This window comes from Paramormyrops kingsleyae, chromosome 1 (assembly GCF_048594095.1).
Source record: "Paramormyrops kingsleyae isolate MSU_618 chromosome 1, PKINGS_0.4, whole genome shotgun sequence".
NCBI lineage: Eukaryota > Metazoa > Chordata > Actinopteri > Osteoglossiformes > Mormyridae > Paramormyrops > Paramormyrops kingsleyae.
This window is the reverse complement of record NC_132797.1, coordinates 35,578,742-35,602,353: the sequence shown is the minus strand read 5'-3', so window position 1 is coordinate 35,602,353 and position 23,612 is coordinate 35,578,742. Positions and strand designations below refer to the sequence as shown.

The following is a 23,612-nucleotide window of genomic DNA, read 5'->3' as shown; positions in this document are numbered from 1 at the left end:
CTCCTGAGGTCAGCCCCCCCCAGAGACGGGGCCTGGGGCCTGTGAGGCGTCTTCCACTTATAGAGTTCGCAGAAATCAGCTCTGTGCCGCTTGATGAGGGTGGATGTCACTAACGGAAGGCGAGAGGAGGACACACGGAGAACTCATCACCCCCCCCCCCCGCCCCCATATTTCTGGCCATGGGGGGCCAGCGGGCAGCCTGCCTGCCTCCCTATGTGAGTGAGAGCGCGAGGCCTGCACAGGGCCTCAGCTGTGAGGTGGAGTATAAATAGTTGAGACATCACAGTTATTTAAGAGTTAAGAGCCCCAGATTACTGGCTGTTTTCTCATACCTAATGCTGCCCTTCACGCACTCATACACTCCAGCCCTTGTCAACAAGCCCCTTTCCCTCTTGCTCGCCTCCTTCTGTCCTTTTTTCTCCATCTCTGAACTGTCCCTCTTTGTAAACACCGTCCCTGTTAATCTGCTGGAGTGCCTGAGTGTAAGGGCTTGCATGCGGGGGCATGCGCTTGCATGCACTCCCACATGCGTCCATTTCCGACTAGTGCCTAGGTGTGTATGAGTCTGTGAGAAATTGCATGTGTGTGTGTTCCTGGGAGTGTGTGCTTTGAAGCAGATGGGGTAGGTGACGCTGGTGGTGCTCTGTTGTAAGTGATAAACAGACTTGATGCCCCCTTTTCCTGAAGCTGTTACTGTCCCCGGATTGGCGTGTGGCAGAGGGTTTGTTTGGGCAGCGTGATATTTGTGCATGCGTGCAGGATAAACACGGCATACACTGAATGCTTCCTGAGTTGTGGCGGAGCAAAGACACCAGGATTCTTATTTCATCAGGCTCCCCCCCACCCCACACAGGAGCTGGGGATTTCGAGGCTGTTTGCCGAACGTGTCCTACTTTATCCCGCTCTCCTGAGGAGCCCATCTGGCTCACGCGAGCAGAAGTTTGAAATATGAATTAGAGCACAGGAGCACAGGCGGCCTGGGTACGGAACGTGCCAGAAACCTACCTCCTGACACCATCTCACCCTGTTAGTTTGTCTAGTAAGAGGCGCAAGTGTGATGCCCCGTTTCCTAAGAAAGACAGACTTTACAGTGTTTTGTTGTTAGTAGTCAGATGCCATCCTGTCTTTTGGCCTAAGATCCCCGGTCTGGGTCAGTCATCTCTGTGCAAGTGTCGATGCTCAGGCATCTTCTCCTGGTGAAGGATCCTTTCAGCACAGGGTTCCTTAGAGCAGTGTTTTTCAATCTGGTCCTCAAGGACCCCAGACAGTCCAGGTTCTTGGTGCCTCCTAGCTCCCTGTCAGACGGGGCACATTAGGGGGATCCCCGAGGACAGTGTCTTAGATTGAGATGCCTGGGACCTGGGAGGGGTGTCACAAACTCCATCATCTTCTTAGAGCCGCACACACAGAGCTGCGTAGACTAATAGTGGCCTCACCCCGTGCCGGGGGTGCTGTTGGGTTGTTGCAGGCTCGGACTGCTCCCAGAACTTCACAAGTCCATGGGGCGTGATCGAGTCCCCAGGCTACCCGGACAAGTACCCCCACAACTTGGAGTGCACCTTCATCATCATCGTACCGCCCCGCCTGGAAGTCACCCTGACATTCCTGACCTTCGACCTGGAGAATGACCCTCTGCTCACGGTGGAGGCGGAGTGCAAATATGACTGGCTGGAGGTGTGGGATGGCCTGCCGCAGGGTGAGTTCCGGGCAGTGGGATCCCCGTGAGAGATCCATGCCTGCTCAGTGTTTTACCGGCATCTTTAGAACTTAAGGTGGCCGTACACTTTCGACAAAATCGTCAGAATCAATGTCATTTTAGAAGTACGACATCACATGAGCTGTAATCACCGCGGTAATCGCCATGGCACTGCACCGCCTGCACATTGTCCCTGAGGCCACCTTTTTCATTTGTTCTGATCCCACCCACTGTCCACGATTGGCTGACATAAATGTGACACTGCGGGGCTGGTCAGTGGAACTAATTATTTAGTTACCGGCACATTTTGCACCGCACCATGCGTATCTGTAAACTATTATGTGTATTTCTAATAATAGTAGATGTCATATCCATGTAATGTTTGTTGTGGAATTCATGTGTCAGCATGTAACCAAATGCTGTTTAAATTGTTGACTTCCTTGTCTGTGCCGCTTCTAGCATTAAACCAATAGTGGGGGTTAATAAAGGGAGCGACTTCCATTTTAAAAGAGCTGCCACCTCCTTTATTGACGTGACTGACATACTCGCCACAATATGTGTATTATGTCATTTATTTGCACTCTGTACGTGGGTCTGCCGCATCGGAAACATTCTGTGCCCTCTAGGGTTGTGGCACGACAGCGAACGAACAAGGTGGCAGCGTAAAGCATGCGACAGATTGTTCTCGCTGACGTGTTCAATTACGTCTGGATGTCATTTAAAAGTATACGGCCACCTTAAGAGGCGACATCTCAGCTGTGCATCTGTGTGACGGACTGACAGACCCCCCCCCCCCCATCATGAGACACCATCGTGGCTAGATGGTGTCTCATGGTTGTTCTCATCGCTGATTCTGTGTGCTCTGTTAGCGTTAAGCTAAAAGAACAGTAGGCCGGGATCTTAGCCTGGAGTGGTGCATGCGTCTGCGTGCTTGTGTGTGGGCGGAGGGTCAGGTGTTGGGGCAGGAGCATTAGCCTCCATTTAGACAGTACACACTGGCGTGAATGAATGTGCTCTAGGACTCAACTCATACGGAGGCAAACCCAGAACATCTTGTCTTCTTTGGGTGTTGGGCTGATTATAATTTTGAGGGATTCTGCACCACTTTGAGAGGACGACCCCCTTTATTACCCAGCACTTCAGCGGATGTCTTCAGTGGCGTTGCCCTGCGTTGTGGAAACGTAACACTGTGGTCAGAGACCAGCGGCCGGGGTGCAGAAGGTGCTCCACAGAGTGTCCACAGTTTCCCGGCCACTTACTCTTGATATGCTAACCATCCCTGGTGTCGATAAAGAGACTTATTTCTGCCATTTGCTCAAGAGCCTCTTTGAAGCATCCACTTCTCCTCAAAAGAAAAATCAATGGCCACGATCGATTCCTACTTATTTCATGGCTCCTTTAACGCCCTCGATTCCTGTGTCTGTGATGTTTGCGAGCAGCAGGAGAATTTATGACCCTGGAGTCCAGGGCCTCCTGATGCCAGGCAGTCAAAACTGCAGCCGGAGACATGGGGCTCACACATGTCGATGTGGACGGGCCATTAAATCAAGGTCAAGAAAGGGGACATAGGAAACTGAATCAAAGTGTTTCTAATCCCAAGAATAGGATGTAACAGGAAGCCAATCACCCCTTGTTAAGCCAAGTCCATTGTCATGTGATCTTACCTGGAGAACATGCCCTACTCCCAGATTCTGTAGATGCCCCACTCCCAGGTTCTGTAGATGCCCCACTCTCAGGTTCTGTAAATACCCCACTCCCAGGTTCTGTAGATGCCCCACTCTCAGGTTCTGTAGATGCCCTACTCCCAGGTTACCCCACTGCCAGGTTCTGTAGATGCCCCACTCTCAGGTTCTGTAAATACCCCACTCCCAGGTTCTGTAGGTGCCCCACTCTCAGGTTCTGTAGATGCCCTACTCCCAGGTTACCCCACTGCCAGGTTCTGTAGATGCCCCACTCTCAGGTTCTGTAAATACCCCACTCCCAGGTTCTGTAGATGCCCCACTCTCAGGTTCTGTAGATGCCCCACTCTCAGGTTCTGTAGATGCCCCACTCTCAGGTTCTGTAGATGCCCCACTCCAGGGTTGCCTTGTATGTTTCACAACTGGGCTGAAGCAGGTTGAAGCTGCTTGTGCTGAGCATGTTGAGAACTGGAAGGTGTGTCTCACTCCTTTCTCCTTGCCCATGCTCTCAGCTCTGGCAGGCCGCAACCTATGCTCCGAGTTCTGGAGTACCGCGGCCCATGTTCTGACACCGCGGCTCCATGCTCTGAGTTCTGGCAGACTGCGGCCCATGCTCTGAGTTCTCGTATGTCATGTATGTCTGTAGTGGGGCCCCTGATCGGGCGTTACTGCGGGACGAAGGCCCCTCCCGAGATCACGTCGTCCACGGGGATCCTCTCGCTGACCTTCCACACGGACATGGCTGTGGCAAAGGATGGCTTCTCTGCCCGGTATAACATGACGCCTAAGGAAGTCAGTGACAGTGAGTGTCGTCATCCGCCGCTGCCCCCCACCGGCACCTCCTGTGGGGATCTTTGTGACTGTCCCCCCTCCCTTGTATCCCAGCATTCCACTGCAGCAGTCCCTTTGGCATGGAGTCCAGGAAGATCTCAGACAGCCAGATCACAGCCTCGTCCTCCTTCAGCGATGGCCGCTGGACCCCCCAGCAGGCGCGACTCAACAACGACGACAATGGCTGGACACCCAGCGAGGACAACATCAAGGAGTACATCCAGGTGGGCCTCCGTCACAGCCAAAGGCATGTTGTGAGTGGTGCATAGGAACCTCTGAGAGAAATGGAACCTCTTAGGATTCCAGGTGGCTGAGAGAGAAGGAGCCTGTATCTGGGGTGGCTTGGCAGCCACAAGGGTCCTGCATGCTGAACTCACTAGAGGCGCCTTATTCCCTGGGCTCAGACCCCTGGAGTCCCACATGCTGTAATGTGTTGCCAATCTCGAGTACCCTGCCCCCCTCCAAGGAGCTTCTATAAATGCTAGCATGCTCTCTTAGTGTCCACATGAACTGTCCACTAGTCAGTGTGAGTGAGTGAATGAGTGGGTGAGTGAGTGAGTGAATCAGTGAGTGCATGAGTGAGTGATTGTGAGTGTGGCATTGTGTGAGAGTGAGAGTGAATGAGAGTGTGAGTGAAAGTCTGAATGAGTGAGAGAGAATGAGCATGAGTGAATGTGAGTTGAGTGTGAGAGTGAGGGTGTGCATGTGAGTGATTGAAAGAATGAGTGAGTGAATATGCATGTGTGTGAGTGGAATGTATGAGGGTCAGTGAGAGTGTGAGTGAGTGAATGAATGAATGAATGAATGAATGACTGAGTGTGAGTGTGCATGTGTGAGCGTGCGTATGAGTGAGTGTGTGTGTGTGAATGAGTGTGTAAGTGAGCGAGGGTGTGAGTGAGTGAATGAATGAGTGTACGTGTGTGTGAGTGTATGTTTGTGAATGTGTCTGTGAGTGAGGGTGCATGTGAAGGTGCGTGTGAGTGAGTGAGGGTGCATGTGTGTGAGTGTGCATGTGTGTGTCTGTGTCTGAAGGCGCCTGAGCTGTACTGTCAGGCATCAGCAGGAAGCTCACATCTTTAGCAGAGCAGCTTTATCATTCTCTGTCAGAGAGCCCCGAGTATCTCGTGATCCCTGTGAGGATGCTCACCTGCCCTCTGTATCCCCGACTCTCTCGGGCCTTTCCACAGTGGCAGGGATGTAAAATCCCTCTGGTGAACACTGTGCCGCGTGCGGCCACGGGCAGGCAGCCGATTGGCTCTGAGCTGGCAGGCGTTATGGCGCGGGGCGGCGGGGCACGGTGCCGCTGACACTAACGGCCAGGTGATGGATGAGGCTGCTTCCCAGGTAATAAATAGTTAGCAGCAGCGCTCTGCGTTATTGATTTCTGTGTCTAGGTGCATCTCTGCTCTCGGCAGCAGTGACTCTGGGGGGGGCTGTCTCTGAGACGGACGAGGGGGGACATGTGCTCTTCCCCGTTGTTTTATTCTTTTATGTTAATGTGACACTCCAGGCATGGTGGGATTATGGAGTGAGAGCTGCCATCAAGATGCTTACTAGCCTCTGTCACCTTGCACCTTCAAGAGACCCCCCAGGAGTGGAATAGAGAGATCAGCGAGATCACCGTCTTTGTTATTGATTTCCAGTGTGTTCTGGCAGGGGGGGGGGGGGGGGTGAAGTCTGGCAACACTTTCTTGATCAAAGTTGAGAAAAAGATTACGAAAGTCATTACTGCTGTCCTCCTTGCGGCAGGTGGACCTGAGCTTCCTGAGGGTTCTGACCGGCATCGCCACGCAGGGCGCCGTCTCCAAGGACACACAGAGGTCCTACTTTGTCACCACATTCAAGTTGGAGGTCAGCACCAACGGGGAAGACTGGATGATCTACCGGCATGGCAAAAACCAGAAGGTAGGGCCTGGGGAGACAGGACCCTCCAAGGGCACTTTCCACATATAAACACGGCCAGTGCGGCTTGGGCATCTTAGCTTTCGGCATTGTGTTCTTTGGCAGACTCTTGCGAGATAGCAATGCATTGTGGGAATCTGGGAATTGACAGTTACCTACCAAATACACAATGGCGGTTTGTTGCCTTATGAGAGCATGCTGCTGTCCTCCTGCTGTGATAAATACAGTGTGGCTCTTTGAGCACAGGCAGCGTGAGAGTCTGTCAGTGGGCCTGACGTGGGGGACCGGCATGGGCATTGGGCCCAGCGGCCCTTTGGGTCAGGGACCAGGGCCCCACAGTCATCTCCCCTATGGGGGCTTCATCGTGCTCAGCTCCAGCAGTATGACCACACAACATTTCCCAGTTGGGTTCAATGCACTTGCTTCCATACCCAGCTTAGAAACTAGAGACAGGGGCACGCATTAGTCAGACGGCTTTTTAGGGCCCCACTGGAGCTCGGACAGTGAACAGAATTTCCCACAGTCCTCTTCTGCAAGGCCCGGAAGAAGCAGCAGAGGCAGAGAGAGCATAAAAGCGGTGCAGTCAAGATCTTACCGGAAACCATAATGTAAAGATGGGGTCAGTTAGATTGCCATAAGACAACACAGTGAGCATCACAGGGGGGATGCTACAACACTTCTGTATCTTTTTATCATCAGAAAATCCCCGGGAATCTACCTTATCACTGACTGGTTCAGGGGAGAAGTAAAGAAATCCGAACCTGTGAGAGTCTGATAAGGGTGTGGAAAAACAGCAGGAAATATTAGGTCCCTTACCGACAGTGTCTGGCTTATGGCCTTATTCCATATTTATACTCGTATTAGTCTTTATATGTTTCACGCCGACAGTAAGACAGATTTCAGGCTCACCCACCTGGCGGCCCCTGTGTTTATGAGCCGTTTATTCGTCTGTGTTAATCTTTATTCAGATTTGGACAGCCTCGCAATGTAAGGTCTGCTCAGATCACACCTGCCCATGTTTGGGCGTCAGTCCTCCAGACAGGCTTGCCTTTCAGATATGCCTTGCTGCTCTGCTAGCTGCTCTGCTAGCTGCTCTGCTCGCTGCTCTCATGAGCTCCGTGTTTAGAGGGCACAGTTGGCTGCCTTTTTCCCGAATGAGTGTTTGTCCGCCTTGTGCTTCCTGTCATCAGTCCTCTGAGCGTCTGATGGTCTCCCCCCTGAGCAGAGGGTTATTTGCCTTTGCGCTGGGTTTGTCCAGTCCTGCCCAGGCTCCCCCGGTCTCTCCTCACTGCCGCTGGGGACAGCAAGCCCCAGCCTGCTGGAGGGTCACCGCCCCGTGGTGCAGGTGTGAGCGCCAGACGGTGTGGCGCCGGCGGTGGTGGAGCGTAACGCGGGGCCTGTCACTGCGGGGGCCGTCACTCAGGGGCGCCGCCCAGAGCCGGTTCTGCACGGTGCCCTGGGCCGCTGATCCGGCCGCCCAGAATGACATGGATTCCCTGGGCCACCCCGGCTGCCACAACTCTGCCCCTTTCTCTGCCTCAAACTCCATCTGAAGAAGGTGTTAAGCGAGAGCTCTGTAATTTAGGATGATCTCCCAACTGCAGATGTTGCCCCTTTTGGAACTGGAAAGAAAATACTTGTGGAAATAGCACAGTGTGGTAGCAGGGGAAGCCAAACCCAGTGCCCCCCTCCCATCCCCCCAATGCCACGCGCACACACACGTCTCTGATTTACAGCACCATGGAGCCTTCGCGGGCAGGCTGACTGGCCCACCTCCTGATGGGCCCGTAATAGCCTGGCCCAGATGTGATGTCACGTGAAGCCAGGGACAGTTTAATTCTGAGATGTGAGAGTAAACGTGGCAGCGATGTAGAGATATGCGTAAATGACGGAGTCTTCACTTGCAGTGCTCTCCCTGCACATCTCTAAATGTTATCTTTACCAAGCAGGTGTGTGACACACGGGGCTTAGGAAGTGGCTTTCAGACATAATTATCCCGGCCTGCTGTGTTCACATGGAGGAGGTAACGGGGACACGGGTCGGCTGTATTGCCGTGTTGGGCCACTGAGGAGGTGTGAGGAGTGGATACTTGTCTCTGGACAGTCGTGCTGACAGCTGCTTGGGTTGGCATCTACAGGTCAGACTTCACAGGAGGCTTCTCACCCTGCTGAGCGAAACCTTTTAGGCAAACAATGATAGTAAGAGAGAAATAAAATTACTAGCAATTTGCAGATGGTCTACATGTAAAATGCTTTGTTCTATGCTTGTTGATCTTCTGAATTATGAAACATACTGCATATTGCATAGTGTCTTAGTGTGGAGAACTGCATCTGAGGGATAGCGGAGAGGAATGTTACAGAAAAATGAATGTATAATTAAAATTTTTAGATTCATTTAACATTCTGACTGGATCTCATTGTATCACTGCCTATGACAACACAGTGTTGCACTTGTTTTTTCCACACATGCAGAAGCACTCATGTATGCATGCATCCATTAATTCATACACTGCACTTTTAAAGGGGAAGTATATGTGTCAGAGTTGTACAGGAGATAGTCGAGGTTGTCGCGACAGCACACTGGCTCAGGCTCGGAAAGACACAGCGGCTTGCGAAGCTTTCCTGCCTCATTCCCAGTGACATGCAGCACGGGGACAGTGCCGACACCCTGGGAGTGAGCCGGGCATGGGGCAGGGCTCTCAGACCCCCGCCTCTCCTACACGTGTCCCTGACTAAAGCGAAACAAAAAAAAAACAGCTTCATATTTATGACCCCTTTTGACAGAGATGGATTTCTGCCAGCTGGAAGATTCCAGCAACTTCCACAGTCAGCGTCTTCATCTGAACGGAGAGAGAGAGGGATGAAGAGAGGGAGAGAACGCGAGAGGGAGATTAGAAGGGGCGATAAGCCAGAAAGAGCGATTGTGGGGAGCTGAGGAGGGACAACAGGGGGGCAAACAAAATAAAGATGGATGATGAGTGGCAGTGAAAGAGATGAGGCAGTGAAGAGATTGCAGTGGTGGAGAGCAGGTGTGCGGCTGCTGTCCCGAGGCCTGACTTTTGACTGCTTCTCCCTCTGGTCCTGTCAGCTTTCGGCAAAGCATCGTGTTCATCACGCTGAAATAAACCGACCGGCTCTGTACAATTGGCCTCCCTCGATGGTAACTTTCTGTCTCGTATACCCTGACACCCCCTCCACGGTCACCTGACATCCTGTCCAAAGTCACGTGACAGACTTGGTGCAGTAATTGAACACTCCAGTGGCAGTCAGGGAGAGCCCCACAGTTCATGCTGTGCGGAGGTAACTGAATGTGTTTAATCAACTGTACCAAGATCAACTGGATTTGATAATCTAGTTCAGGATTAATCACTCCAACCCCCAACAGAACAGTGAAACATCCAGTAAGGCTGTACTGTGTAATTTCAACATTTTACAGATCAAGTAGTCGAATGCAGCTGGAGCCTGTTTGATTTCCTGTTTGTGCCCATGTGTGATGTTTCTCCATTAGCTGGAAGACAGTTCTTCATTATTTCATTAACTTGCACATGAGGAGTCACGGCACTGCCCCCCTGCCCCTGACCACCGCCTGAATAATTCAGCCGCTCCTGTTGTCAGGCAGACTGAATGCTTCTCACTGCACCTTCAGCCTTGGATCTGCATCCGGCAGCTTCACACCTTGACCCTCAGCACCTTGTAGCTGGATCACTTTACCTGGTGTCCTTGCACCTGTGCCTCCACTGTCCACAACTGCTTCCTTTCATTTTGGTGCCCGTCACACCTGCATTTGTCACACCTGGGCCCACTGCGAGGCCCCCATTTCCCCCGCCTGGCCAGGGCCCCTCACTTTAATAGCCCAGTATAATCAGTTTGTAAACATCCAGACTGTCTCAGCTGTGCACAAGAGCTGTTTTGGAGAGGCTGTAATTAGTCCCCAGTTATGTCTCATCTGTGTCCATTCACAATTGGCCAGCACTGTGGGTGTTTTTCACTCCAGTGTTTTATTAAATCTCTCTTAAAAAAACATAATTTGAGCCAAGCGCTGACATTTCGATCAGCGTGGCCATTCCCACGTTCATGATTCAGCAAAAACGTGGGTTTCAGGGACTCTAATTCCCAGTATGTATCCCATAATGCTCTCCCTTGCTCTCCCATTCGCCTAGCTGGCTATCAAACTTTTATACCTCTTGGAAGTACATTGTTTTTCTCTCCCTGTCGATCTGGGAAGTGGGTGAAGTCGGGGGACATTCTCGTATCCAGAGGAAGGTAAATAAGATGCCCATGACTGGCAGAAAGACCTGCCCCTATTCCTGCAGCACAGCGAGCCGCTGTCATGTGAGGTCACCTTCACTGCCGCTGTCCGTCATGCTACACTGTACCCCCGCAGCCCCAGAATGAATGTTCCTGGTGGAGCAGCGTAACCTCGGCATGTTTGGGGGCGGGCCTTGCACTTCCCTGACAGAAAGAGAGAGTGTCTGTGGCGGTTTCCTGGCTGCCTGTCTCATATATTACCCTGATGTGCTCTCTGCTCTGCCCCAGATTCTCTCCACTATTTAGCCCTGAATAACAGCAGTGATACCCAGCAGCGCCGCCCTGCAGGTCCTCAGGGATTGCCCCTGTGTCTTTGATTACTGCACACATTTCCTCTGCCAGAATGCACTCGTAAAGGGACAGGCTAAGCTGCTTTCCGTCTCCTCCGCGCATGCCGTGCGGGTGGGGGGGTGGTCTTCATGGAACTGTGGCTCTTTGACAAGCATGCGATTGGAGGCTGTCACGGTCCCACCACGCCCGCGGGGCGTTATAGGTGGGCTCCATGTGCCGGTCCTGGCTGGACGGTTCCAGGCCTGCCGGCTTTTGTGAAAATGCCTTTGTTCTTGTAAACAGAGCGTTAACATCCGAGTCTCCTACAAACATTAAGATCCAGGAAACACTGCATGTTTTATTGTGCTTTTCCATGCAGCTGCGTTAGATCATGCAGCTTTTTCATCTTTGTTTATTTTCACATATGTGGGCTGTCAGGTCCCAGGCACGGCTGACCACATATCCAGGCCTCTGCCCAATCAGGGTATTTCTCTTATATCTTTGAAGTCCATAAAATGCTTGAATCTTGCTGCTAAGATTGTGCGACACTAAATAAAAATGATCGATTGAGACGTGCGGCAGTATATCACATGTTATATAAGCATTTACATAAATACTTAGCTGCACATGAATTTAAACATTTGGATGAGTGAATATGCAGTTTTGTTAGATGAGCTTGAACGCTGAATGGCTGACAGAAACTGGGCTTTTTTCAAACAGCCCCTGTTTGCTTGGTTTTCAGATCTGTAGGTGCATGCTGGTGAGCAGAGGAATGACAGGGACAGAGGGAGCGTGGCCTTGCAGGTTGATTGCAGCTACACAGCTTTGACAACCCTGCCAGGAGGTCTCCCATCAGCGGGGCGTGGGAGTTTGCCGTTAGTGATCTCTGAGTGTCAGTCGGCTCATCTGCGGGCGGAGAATTCGGGAAATATGCAAACAATCGGCATCATCGTGTGCTGCAGTCTGAGTGTTTGCAGCCCCCTGATTTTGATCATTTGCCATATGCCAAGTTAATACATTTTTATATTCAGTGCAGTGCATTGTGGGAGATTACCCATCAGACTCATTTTTCCATTGCCCCGCAGGGTCTCTCTCTATAATTGCACCTTGCAATCCTATTACTTGTCTTCCTTGGGTTCTGACCCTTGGATATTTTTTTTGGTTGTTATGTTGTCATTTTCTCCTCCTTGTGAGCAAAAAACTTTGGGACCGGGTCCAAAACCTTGCTGTTGCAGTGGCCGTCCTCGCCCTGATTTCTCCAGGGAAATCCCCGTGGCCTTGGCCTGTCAGCAGATTTGGATTAAACGCATCAGCAGAGTAAATGTTTACGCGGCGTGTGGACCTGGGTAAAAGCGTCCGCCTGCAGATTAATCACAACAATAAGATGTGAAGGTGCCGTGATGCACGGAGCGGCATTCTGGGAGCATTAGGAGCCTGTGTTTGCCTGAGTCATGGTTGTGCTTTTTGGCAAAAATCCTGGAATTAGAGTCTGGCATGGTGACGACATCACCGGCACCTGCTGTTTGCGGGCGACACACATGGGCCTGGTGGGTGGCACACTCCTGTCTGCCGGCTGATGTATGATGGGTAATGTTCTGAAAACTGCCTTTGGATGCTCGGGCCGGGTCCACCTCCCTGCCGTTACCTGCACAGCATTCGAAGAGGAGAAGCAGTGAATCCAGTCCCATGCCGCTGCGCTGAAGCAGCCGCCGCTGGGCGGGAGATCTGCAGCCCACTGCCCTGCCTGCCCGCCTTGCTCGGACGTGCTGCTGTGCTGCAGTTGGCATCATCTAGGGAAGAGGGGGTCATCTTGTGTCTGTTCATCAGCAACAGACTCAGACCCGCAGCCCTGCAAATGCTGTCTCTGTCTGCGTGGGGGCTGGTTCCTGCTTTGGTTCCCTCAAGCTGGGCCCAGCATACTTTAATGCTCGCCTGTGTGTGTGTGTGTGTGTGTGTGTGTGTGTGTGTGTGTGTGTGCGAACAGGCGACCGCAGAGGCACCGGAACGGCCCAGGGGGGTGTGGGGGTGGGCGACTTCCCTGGTGAGTCAGCTATTGGTCTCACAAGTCTCTTTTTTGCTCTTTGCCTTCCAGATTTTCCACGCCAACACAGATCCGACGGAGGTGGTGCTGAACCGCATCCCTCAGCCTGTTCTGGCTCGCTTCGTCCGGATTCGGCCCCAGATGTGGAAGAACGGAATCGCCCTGCGCTTCGAGCTGTACGGCTGTTTGATCACAGGTGGGCAGGGTTATGCTCACGTATGTGGAAACGGCTTGGCACATACAGATTCCCCCCTTGTGGGTCATGGGGGTGTCCGTGTCTGGGGGCAGGTCACTGGGGGAGTCCAGAGGAGGGGGCGGGTCACTGGGGGAGTCCAGGGAGGGGGCGGGTCACTGGGGGAGTCCAGGGAGGGGGCGGGTCACTGGGGGAGTCCAGAGGAGGGGGCGGGTCACTGGGGGAGTCCAGGGAGGGGGCGGGTCACTGGGGGAGTCCAGGGAGGGGGCGGGTCACTGGGGGAGTCCAGAGGAGGGGGCGGGTCACTGGGGGAGTCCACAGGAGCATCTGTTGCCCCTGCCCACACACCACAGCGCAGTGCAGCTCAGCGAAGGTGGGCCTTGAATTAGCTCTTATTCCTCGTATTCCTTCTTTTTCATTCCTGCAGTAGTCCTCGTCTTCCCACAAACAGCATGCACTGCATGTTGCATGTCATGTGCTGCATGTTGCATGTCATATGATGCGTGTTGCATGTCACATGAGGCGTGCATTCAGAAGGCACATGTGCATCACCAGTATATCAGTGATGCGTGTCCTTGTATTTCCAGCTGAGGGCAACATGTGACATGCCTCTGTGTCCTGAGTGCTAATGAAGGGACATGGGGGCAGGAGGGTCGGGCGGTCGGGGGGGGGTACTCTCTGTCTCTGACTTTGATGTTTGGGACTGATGCACATGTGCACACAAACACAGACACACACATAGACACACTATACACTCATGCCCACAGTGGATTTTCTTTTAATGCATATTTAAATACACACACACACATACATATATACATATGCACACACACATGTACTCGAAGTGGTGCATTCATCTGAGTCAGCCTTTTATTCCTTATGATGCCCGTTTTATTCCGTATGATGTTTCGGCAAGTGCCTAATTAGATTTGTTGTATTAAAAGACCCTCTGTTGCTACCTCCTGCAGACATAGGATAGGGACTGCAGACATGGAAGGTGGCCATTGGGTGACTTTGACTATCCAGTTTAAAGAATTTCCACATGGCTGACATCTTGACAGTTTGCAGTTTTAAGCCATGTGCCTCAGGCTTACTGCAACAGAGCCTTTCGGGTACAGCTATGGTAGCTGATACTGATCAATTAAATAACACCTGATTCCAATCTTCATTATCGACTCGGGATATCACTGATTTGGATAAACATATACGGCTTAGGGTTGTGCCGTGACATAGTGCCATGGAACGTTAATCATCCTTTCTGACTCCCCCCCAAACAGATGCCCAGTGCTCCGAGATGCAGGGCATGATGTCCGGCCTGCTCCCAGAGTCCCAGATCTCTGCTTCCTCAACGCGAGATATCCACTGGTCCCCCGGGTCGGCCCGGCTCGTTGCCAGCCGCTCCGGCTGGTTCCCCGAAATGGCGTCGCCAGTGGCGGGCACAGAGTGGTTGCAAGTGGACCTGGGGATGACGAAGATGGTGCGTGGCGTGATCACACAGGGGGCGCGCGGGGGGGAGAGCAGCACGAGCACAGACAACCGCGCCTTCGTCAGGAAGTACCGTGTGGCTCACAGCATGAACGGCAGGGACTGGAGCCTCATCATCGACAGCAAGACCGGTCTGCCTAAGGTGAGCGTGGCGAGGGCTACGGCTCTTACCCTGAGCGCGGCTCGGCGGCGAGGGCTACGGCTCTTACCCTGAGTGCGGCTCGGCGGTGAGGGCTACGGCTCTTACCCTGAGCGCGGCTCGGCGGCGAGGGCTATGGCTCTTACCCTGAGCGCGGCTCGGCGGCGAGGGCTATGGCTCTTACCCTGAGCGTGGCTCTGCCGGCGAGGGCTACGGCTCTTACCCTGAGCGGGGCTCGGCGGCGAGGGCTATGGCTCTTACCCTGAGCGTGGCTCTGCCGCCGACGGCTACGGCTCTTACCCTGAGCGTGGCTCGGCGGCGAGGGCTATGGCTCTTACCCTGAGCGTGGCTCTAGCAGCGAGGGCTACGGCTCTTACCCTGAGCACGGCTTGGCGGCGAGGGCTACGGCTCTTACCCTGAGCGCGACTCGGCGGCGAGGGCTACGGCTCTTACCCTGAGCGCGGTACCACCTGTGATACTCTGCGTACTGAGAAAGTGGTGTTTTATTTAATATTTGTTGTGATCCATTTATATCCTTATATTAATATATATATATATATATATATATATATATATATATTAGCAATTAAGTGCTTGCATTAGTAATAGGGAGTTGTGCATATTTCGCTTTTTTACATTAGTTTGCTTAATTGCAGCCTTGATGAAGCCTCAGACAGGATAGATTGGCTGTATCGTCAGTAGGCCATTGCACCCCCTCCTGGTGGTTTGGGCTAGTTACGCAGTCTCTCAGAGTACAGAGAACACAGTCACCTTGTCTGTTGTTCAGTTACTGTGCTTAAAAACAGCAGCTGGCCTGAATATCACCATGTGAGCGGCCCATCTGGCCCCGGCTGCTGAATTTTTACTGTCCTGCCGCAGATCTTCGAGGGAAACACTCACTACGACACCCCGGAGATCCGCCGCTTCGAGGAGGTCCCTGCCCAGTTCATCCGCATCTACCCCGAGAAGTGGTCCCCAGGGGGCATCGGCATGCGCCTGGAGGTGCTGGGCTGCGAGTTGCCAGGTGAAAGAGCAGCTCTTCCGCCCTTAGGGGGCGCTATCTCTCATCATCCATCTAACATTTTTCTATCATCTGTCCATCATCTCTCTATCATCTCTGTCACTTCTCTCTCATCTCCCCATCATCTCACTGTCATCTCTCCGTCACTGCTCTGTCATCTGTCCATTCTGTCTTCATCATCTCTCCACCATCTGTACATCATCCAGCCCCCGCCGCCGTCCATTAGTCTGCACACGTTTCTCCATCCTCCACGAGAAGAGTCCAGCCTATGTATGATGCGACCCTTAGTCGGATGCCTCTCCTGAACCAGGCAGCTGGAACTGGTGGACCTGGCCCAGCAGTGGCCTTCCAGCCATGTGGACATGCGTCCAGTTTCTCATTTTCCCTGTTTATCCAGCCTTCACCTCTAAGTCCTGGTGTCAGGGGCCAGGCTGGCGCTCGCCCGTGTCCCAGCTCACAGGCGATCCGGCCCAGAAGCTCTGACCTGGGGGAGGGGCGGGCTGTGCCAGCTCAGGCATCATGCCTGGCTTCTGGCAGCTGCGGGCTTTGGCGATCTGTGCGCCAGATGTGCAGCAGGCAGGGGGCGCCGCCCTGTTGAATTTAACCTCGTTTATACACAACTGGCCTATTGCAGGAAGCTGGGAAGGGAGGCGGGCCTGCTCACAATCTGCCTGCTGAAAGATCACACGTAAACATCCGTGCCCATGTGCTCGCACACGCACACACAAATGCACATGGCTAATATCCCGGGCACACGCTAGCATTACAGGCAGTTAGAAGCCAGCACGGCCACACACGCATGCTTACACACGCGTGGTCTGCTCCGTGATGACACCCCTTGCTGACACGTGGGGGCACTGGGAGGGCGCCCTTGTGCTTGGAGGTCAGCTATTTTAGTGCCAGGCTGCAGGGGAGCGTTGGACCCGCATCAGGAACGCAGCAGCACGACAAACAAACGAGCAGCTCTGTTGATTCTTGCCTTTGCTTGTATTTGAATTTTGAGTCTCTGGAGTGTTAAATATTAAAAGTACTCTGGAGTGTTAAATATTGAAAGTACTCTGGAGTGTTAAATATTGAAAGCACCGTGTTACCTTCAGAGCACCGGCCTCAGCCAGCCGTCAGCCCCTCTGACCCACTAGGCTTCACGTGACCAGCATCGCCCCCCCGCAGTCTGGTGTCGTCCCTGTACACAGCGGCCACGGCCAGCATGGGTCACAGAGCCTCACGCCACTGGGGGAACCAGAGTGATAAATAAACAGGCTGGCTAATTTGGGGGCAACGAGCGTGAGCGGGCACTCAGGCCGGCCAGTCAGCGGCTCCAATTTCCCGCTTATTTATTATTCAGCCGGGTTGCTTTTTATTGGTCGCCACAGTGGCCTGGTGGTGTTGGGGGGTTGAGTCGCACCCCGCAGTGTGTGTATGCTGGGTTTGCATGCCCTGTCCATGTCGCCGTGTGTGTTTGCATCAGGTCTCTGTACACAGACTAAAAACTAACAGTTATCTCTAAATTGCCCGTAATGTGTGGGTGTGGGTGTGTCCATGTGCATTATAATTAATTATTATTTCATTGTGGGGACCAGATTTCCCTGCAACATAATAAAAACCTGTAAATTTTTACCTTGTGGGGATATTTTTTCGGTCCACCTGAATTCTATAAAAATCTGTGACTGCAATCAAAAAACTAAGAATGCCAAAAGTCCTGTATTTTATTTGGTGACTTATGGTTAAAGGTTAGGGCTGGGCAGGGGTCATTAGGGTTATGCCCCTGTGTGTGTGTGTAGCCTGCAGAGGACTGGCAGGGTGTGCAGACTGGTGCTTCATCCTGTGTTTCCCTGTCGCACAGGATATACTTTAAATATAGTCATCAGCAATGGAGTCGGCTGTAACAAGCACAGCTCAGCATTGTATAGAATAATAGATGCGCTTTTCCAGTCAGGCTAGGTTAGCTGGGAGATACGGGTACTGTATAGTCTCAAGAAAGAGCACAAAAGCATCAAGCATCAGCATAATTAAATCCTCTCTTCGGATTAATTAAAACTTTCGGCTACACGGTAATTGGTTTGGTTTTCTCCGAAAATAATGTTATTGTTCTGGGGTCCTGAAGGGTACAGAGGCGCAATCTCAAACCGAGATGGCGAGACAGCGCCTGATTGGCTCCCCGCTGAAACCGCGGCCCCCGGCACACGGAGCGGGGGCTGTCCAGCACGTGTTATGTGTGTGCATAGCATGCTGTGCAACCTGATATGTCATGTGTGTGTGGATATGCTATTAGTATATGGATTGTTCAGTGTGTGTAGTTAGTCTATCTAGTGTGTGAATGTACTATGCTCTGCTAGTGTATATAGAGAAGTGTATATTAAGTATTTTGGGAATTTATGTGGAGTGTGAATGTTTGTTTTGATCGTGTATGTACTGTAGAGTGTGATTGTAGTTTTGTTTTGGACGTGTTTAAGTGTAAATGCAGTATGTGTTGGTCGTGTAGGTAGTGTATGAATGTAGTATGTTTTGTTCGTGTATGTAGAGTGTGAATGAAGTATTTTTTGGTTGTGTAGGTAGAGTATGAATGTAGTATATTTTGGTTGTGTATTTAGAGTGTGAATGCAGTATGTTTTGGTAGTGCATGTAGAGGACATATTAAATAGCTGCACGTGTTTGCCTGTGTGTTCCCGTGACCTGGAAGCAGATCCCTGGGGTTAGAGGTGGCTCTAGCTCTCCTGCTTCAGCTTTGAGCAGCTGCCAGCAGGCGTTACGCTGACGTACGGCCCAGCTGCTCGCTGCAGATTTACAGAAAGGCTTTCGGTGTAATTGAGACTTTTTCCACTCTCTGGAAATTGCTCCGTTCGTGGTTTTTGAGGGAGGTGCTGCTCCAGGGAGGGACCGATTGGCGCTCTGGGGGGGGCGGTATTGGGTTCCTCAATAGTGGCCCTGGCACACAGAGAATGCACTGCACCACAAACGCTTATGGTTAGTAGGGAGTGCAGGGAGCCAGTGCTTTTTAAAATATACTGTAGTATCTGCTGCAGCAGTCCTCGGCACATATGTTGTTCATAAGCGTTTTATGGCGCCCGGAGCACCTCACAGCACATGCAGAGTTTATGCAGGAGTTTATAGCACATGCATTCCTGACACCACTCAGGGATCCCAGCCCACGGCCCCTCCCATTGGCCACGGCTTTTACCAGGTCCCAGGTAGCTCAGTAAGGCCACTTTAGGAAGCCGCTCTGCACCCTGGGACAGGAAATGAGCCCCCGCCCGGTCCCCGCCCTGCACTGGAGGAGCGGCCCCTCCGTCCCCGGCGAGCGGCAGAGGTGGGTGGTGAGTTCAGGGCTGTCCTCCAGCCCCTTCCCCTCTGCGGCTGTGACTGACAGGGCTGGTGACACCGAAAGGTCAACATGTTTACACCGCGAAGAGGAGCTGACCTTTTAATCGGGGAAAGGAAGTGGAGGCCTCTTCTGAGATGGGGGGAGAGACGGCAAGAGAGAGAGAGGAGGGCAGGGCTAGGGATGGGGGACAGATGCCACGCTGGCATGCTCTTCGTCCGACACCGACGCAGCCTAACCAGGGGGCTAATTGCATCTGCAAAGGGCGTGATATTAGTGCAGCTTAATGTCAGAGACATCACCAGCTGGCTGTCCTTTCATGTGTGCATTCACCCGCATTTCATCTCAGTTATATCTTTATGCTGCCAGCTTCCACCTTCCTTTTAATGTATGTCTGAAGCTCCCATTAAGCCAGCGGGGTGGAGAGAGGAGCTGTACCTGCAGCGCTGTCCTCGCAGAGTGCCCCCTACAGGGCCGTCCTGCCATAGCGCCCTCTTGCAGAGCTGTTTTATATCCCGGCCCGCCGTGCAGACCTGTCAGGCTACTTCCGGAGCCAGGAGCACAGATGTCCATGACAGGGTTTCCAGATGTGCGCCTACAATTACCGCCTGTCCGGCGACGAGCAGGTCATAGGTTCAGAGTCGCCCCCGTAAGTGGGGGGATGGATGGATGGCAATTACCAACGACTCTCCTCTGATGTCTCGGGGGGGCAGTTGGGGGTCCCAGCCCACCAGTCAGCCAGGAGGATGACAGCTCTCTAGTGCACAGTGAGGATGGTGGGGGGGGGGGGGTGACACACGCTTTCTGGCAGGCGAGAGAGCGAGTGAGTCACATGGAAAACAAAATAACAGAATAATCAGGGACATGGGCTGCGCTGCTTGTTGGGGGGGTGGCGTTGCCACACTTCCCTGGGGGGGCACAGCTGGAGGACAGTCCCCCACCTTCCAACTTGCTGTACTCTCAGATACTGCACAATTACGCATGGTTAGCCATCTCCTAACAGCCTACAGAAGGTCTTATGCTCAGATGGGAGGGATGTGTGACTGTGTGTGTGTGTGTGTGTGTGTCCTTTAGGGGGCCTGGAGTGTAGACCTCCCTCAGCACACACGCCCTTCTGTGTGTGTGTGTGTGTGTCCTTTAGGGGGCCTGGAGTGTAGACCTCCCTCAGCACACACGCCCTTCTGTGTGTCAGAGTGCTGATTGGGACAAGGCAGACGCTGCCTCCCAGATATACTCTCTGTCTTGTTTAACATCTAGGTGTTGCCTGTGAAGGTCAGAAATGCTGCACCATCCATCAGCATCACACTGAGAGTGTCCTGCATCCGGTAGCAGGGCCGTGTGACTCCCTCCCCAGCTAAGCTGTCTTGTGCTGTATCCCCGCAGAGACCATCCCCGTGACGGATAAAGCCACACCCACCCTGCCGCGGGCAGCGGCGAGCAGCACCACCCAGAGTCTGTGGCCAGGTGAGTGTCATCTGCATGCCTGACGCCACGCTGCCGAGACACAGACAGCGAGCAGGTCTGACAGCGTGAGCAGACTAGCTAGCGGCACGCGTTAGCGTGTGCAGGTCACCACCAAGCACGAGCTTATTGGGCACGTTATGCATGTGGACCATGGAGCACATACACAAGCCAGGGGTGGGGGGGTGCTGTAATCAAAAAAGGGCTCAGAAATAATTCAAAAAGGGACAATCCAGGCTCAGAAGGGCAGCACTTTCAATCCCCCCCCCCCCTGCTTGTTCCTGATACAAGCCGCAAGCCAGGCCTTTGCAGGGTCTCTGGAGGTACAGGGACATCTGCAAACTCAGCACCCAGTTCCATCCCTTGTTTGCTGATGCCCTGCCATGCATGGTGAGCGACTGGCAGCAAGGAGGGCTTCTACGATTCACGATCAATGCCTGTCTGAGCCTGACGCTGAGCAGTGGGGGCACAAAGCTGGGGAGGGCATGGAATATTAATGCCCGGCGTGTCCTTAGCTTCCTGTCTGCGCTCACGCCGCTGTGCCGACGCCTGCGTTCGACATCTTTGTCGAGCGGTCGATCGTCCTTGGGCGTGATTCTGAGCCTTGGAGCTCACCCTGACAGGATGACGATCCTGCCTAAATGCCGTAGGTCCCGTTGCATTGTCAGCACCAGCATCACTGCTGGGACACGGACACACACCCTTGTCTGCCCGGTCCAGGGCCAGGTCGATGCTGCATCCTGACATTAGACGTATGGAGAGCCCTGCTCTGTTCAGTGGGGGCCTGTGGCTGCTAATCTTCTTCCTGTGTATAATTATAATGGGCCCCCTCCAGTCCTCCCCAGCAGAAGCCTGGCCCAGCAGCCTCTCTGCCAGTGGGGGGAGTTGTGAGACTCATATTCAGGATGTATCAGGGGTCCTGGTGAGAGCTGGCATTGATGAGAACCCTTTTCTGTGTGACTTTGAATCACGAAAAGCATTATGGGAGAATGAGCTCCGATCAAAGTTTATATACGCTGACAAAGGTTCCACTAGCCCTCCCTGCACCTGCATTGGGGCATTTTAGTGCTCTGATATTCACAGGCATCTCTCTCTGCTTCCAGTCCCTACCGCCGGCCCTTCCTATCCGCCCAGCCTCTGTGACTTTGAGCGCGGTCTGTGTGGGTGGAGCCACGACCCCGCGGCGGACCTGCGGTGGGCACTGCACAGTGGCGGCAGCACCCCTGGCCTTAGTCCCAGCCAGGACCTCTCCCTGGGTATTGGCGGTGAGTCTGACGGCCCGAGAGGGCACATTCCTGTGATCAATCTGCTAGCTATACCCTCTGCTTACCTTAATCACATCTCATTCGCTGAAGTACACATGCACGGTATACATGTATGGAGGGGTACACATGCACGGAGGGGTACACATGTATGGAGGGGTACACATGCATGGAGGGGCACACATGCACGGAGGGGTACACATGGAAGGAGGGGTACACATGGAAGGAGGGGCACACATGCACGGAGGGGCACACATGCACGGAGGGGTACACATGGACGGAGGGGCACACATGCACGGAGGGGTACACATGGAAGGAGGGGTACACATGCACGGAGGGGCACACATGCACGGAGGGGCACACATGGAAGGAGGGGCACACATGCACGGAGGGGCACACATGCACGGAGGGGTACACATGCACGGAGGGGCACACATGGACGGAGGGGTACACATGCACGGAGGGGCACACATGCACGGAGGGGTACACATGCACGGAGGGTACACATGGACGGAGGGGTACACATGCACGGAGGGGCACACATGCACGGAGGGGTACACATGGACGGAGGGGTACACATGCATGGAGGGGTACACATGCATGGAGGGGTACACATGCATGGAGGGGTACACATGCACGGAGGGGCACACATGGACGGAGGGGTACACATGGACGGAGGGATCATTCACACACATTTTACCCAAGCTCCTGCTCACAATCTCCCAGTCATTTTAATAACGTGTTATAAACATATTGGCCCCTCCCTGAATCCTTTCCAATCCTTTTTCTTCCCATCCTGAACTCGTCCCTTGTCTTCCAATGGGATAATGGGTAATTATTTCTCCTGCCTGGTGCAATTTATATAGTAATGAATGGACACAGTCCCTACAGGAACAGCAGGAACGCTGAAACCTCAGTCAGGCCATCGTGCTGTGTCCTCTGTGCCCTCATTTTCCTGACGGTTCTTCATGAGCAGCCTTGCGAGAGCAGGGCCCAGACGTCCGATCTCTTTTCCACATGTTGGCTATTCCCAGAATCCATTATGAGCAGGGAGAAAACAGCTTTCTGTGTTCCAGGCTATATGACTGGCAAACAGAGCCTGTGTTTCTGGAATGAGGAAGATACCTTTCTGTGCCATGTTCCAGCTAACGCAGTGTGACAGGCTGGGGGCCTTTAAGGTCTTTAAAATGCACCCCCCCCCCCCCTCCATCTCCCAGGGGGGTTGTTTAGCTCTGGTTGGGATTAGGGTTAGGCAAGCATTGAGCTGGGTCAGTGAGGTGTTTTGCACTGCCTGAAAGCGAGGCTTTTCAACATGTGTGCATACTTTTTTGGTCGTGGGTTGAGAGGAAAGGGTTAACACACGCTCATGCTAATTAACTCCAGTAAAGAGGATTCCAGTAGAAACCAGTGCTCCCAGTGGAGACGTCCTGCTCCTCACTTACCTTGCAGGCAGTTATCTCTATGCTAAGTAGAGTTCCATGTACTTAAAGCCCCTCAAAGAAAATATTATTAATTTCCCCCTATGCTTACCCCAGATCAAAAAGAAAAAGTTTTACTGCATTAATAAAATATAGGGCTTATTTAGGGGGTTTATGGTTAGGGTAACAGGATTGTTATTCCGAGCTCCTTTAAAATTCATTACTTTTGATATATTTTAATAGTGGTTTATGAAAGATTTAACATCTGAGGGCAACAGCTGGGAACGATTATTAGCAGTTTGGTATTTTAATTTTCTATAAAATGCTCCCGGTGGACTGAAACACCTGGGAAATGGGGGGGGTGGGGGGTCAGGGGCGGGCTGATTACTGCCCCCCAGACACCCATGCAGACCCCCGCGGTCTGCTCACCCATGTGCCTTCTGATCGCAACGCATGATTCGGACATTCAGATGTTGAGGATAATGATGGTGGTATGAGGATGATTCATTTTTAATGACCAGTTCTGCAGCATGCAGACTCAGTAAGCCTGGGGCCTGTCGCAGGACCTAGGGGCGTCACCCAAGGGGC

General features: G+C 52.9%; 1 protein-coding gene across 2 annotated transcripts in view; it reads left to right on the top strand.

Annotated features, from left to right (window-relative positions):
- nrp2b (neuropilin 2b) overlaps window positions 1-23,612 on the top strand; it is a 69,646-nt gene that overhangs the window by 29,256 nt on the left and 16,778 nt on the right. For both annotated transcript variants that reach the window (XM_072714808.1, XM_072714810.1), the window contains exons 4-12: window positions 1,469-1,696; window positions 4,022-4,177; window positions 4,261-4,430; window positions 5,956-6,111; window positions 12,778-12,922; window positions 14,197-14,546; window positions 15,423-15,567; window positions 20,267-20,347; window positions 21,448-21,609. In XM_072714808.1, coding sequence (XP_072570909.1) covers window positions 1,469-1,696; window positions 4,022-4,177; window positions 4,261-4,430; window positions 5,956-6,111; window positions 12,778-12,922; window positions 14,197-14,546; window positions 15,423-15,567; window positions 20,267-20,347; window positions 21,448-21,609 — 1,593 coding nt within the window. The remainder of the gene's footprint in view (window positions 1-1,468; window positions 1,697-4,021; window positions 4,178-4,260; window positions 4,431-5,955; window positions 6,112-12,777; window positions 12,923-14,196; window positions 14,547-15,422; window positions 15,568-20,266; window positions 20,348-21,447; window positions 21,610-23,612) is intronic.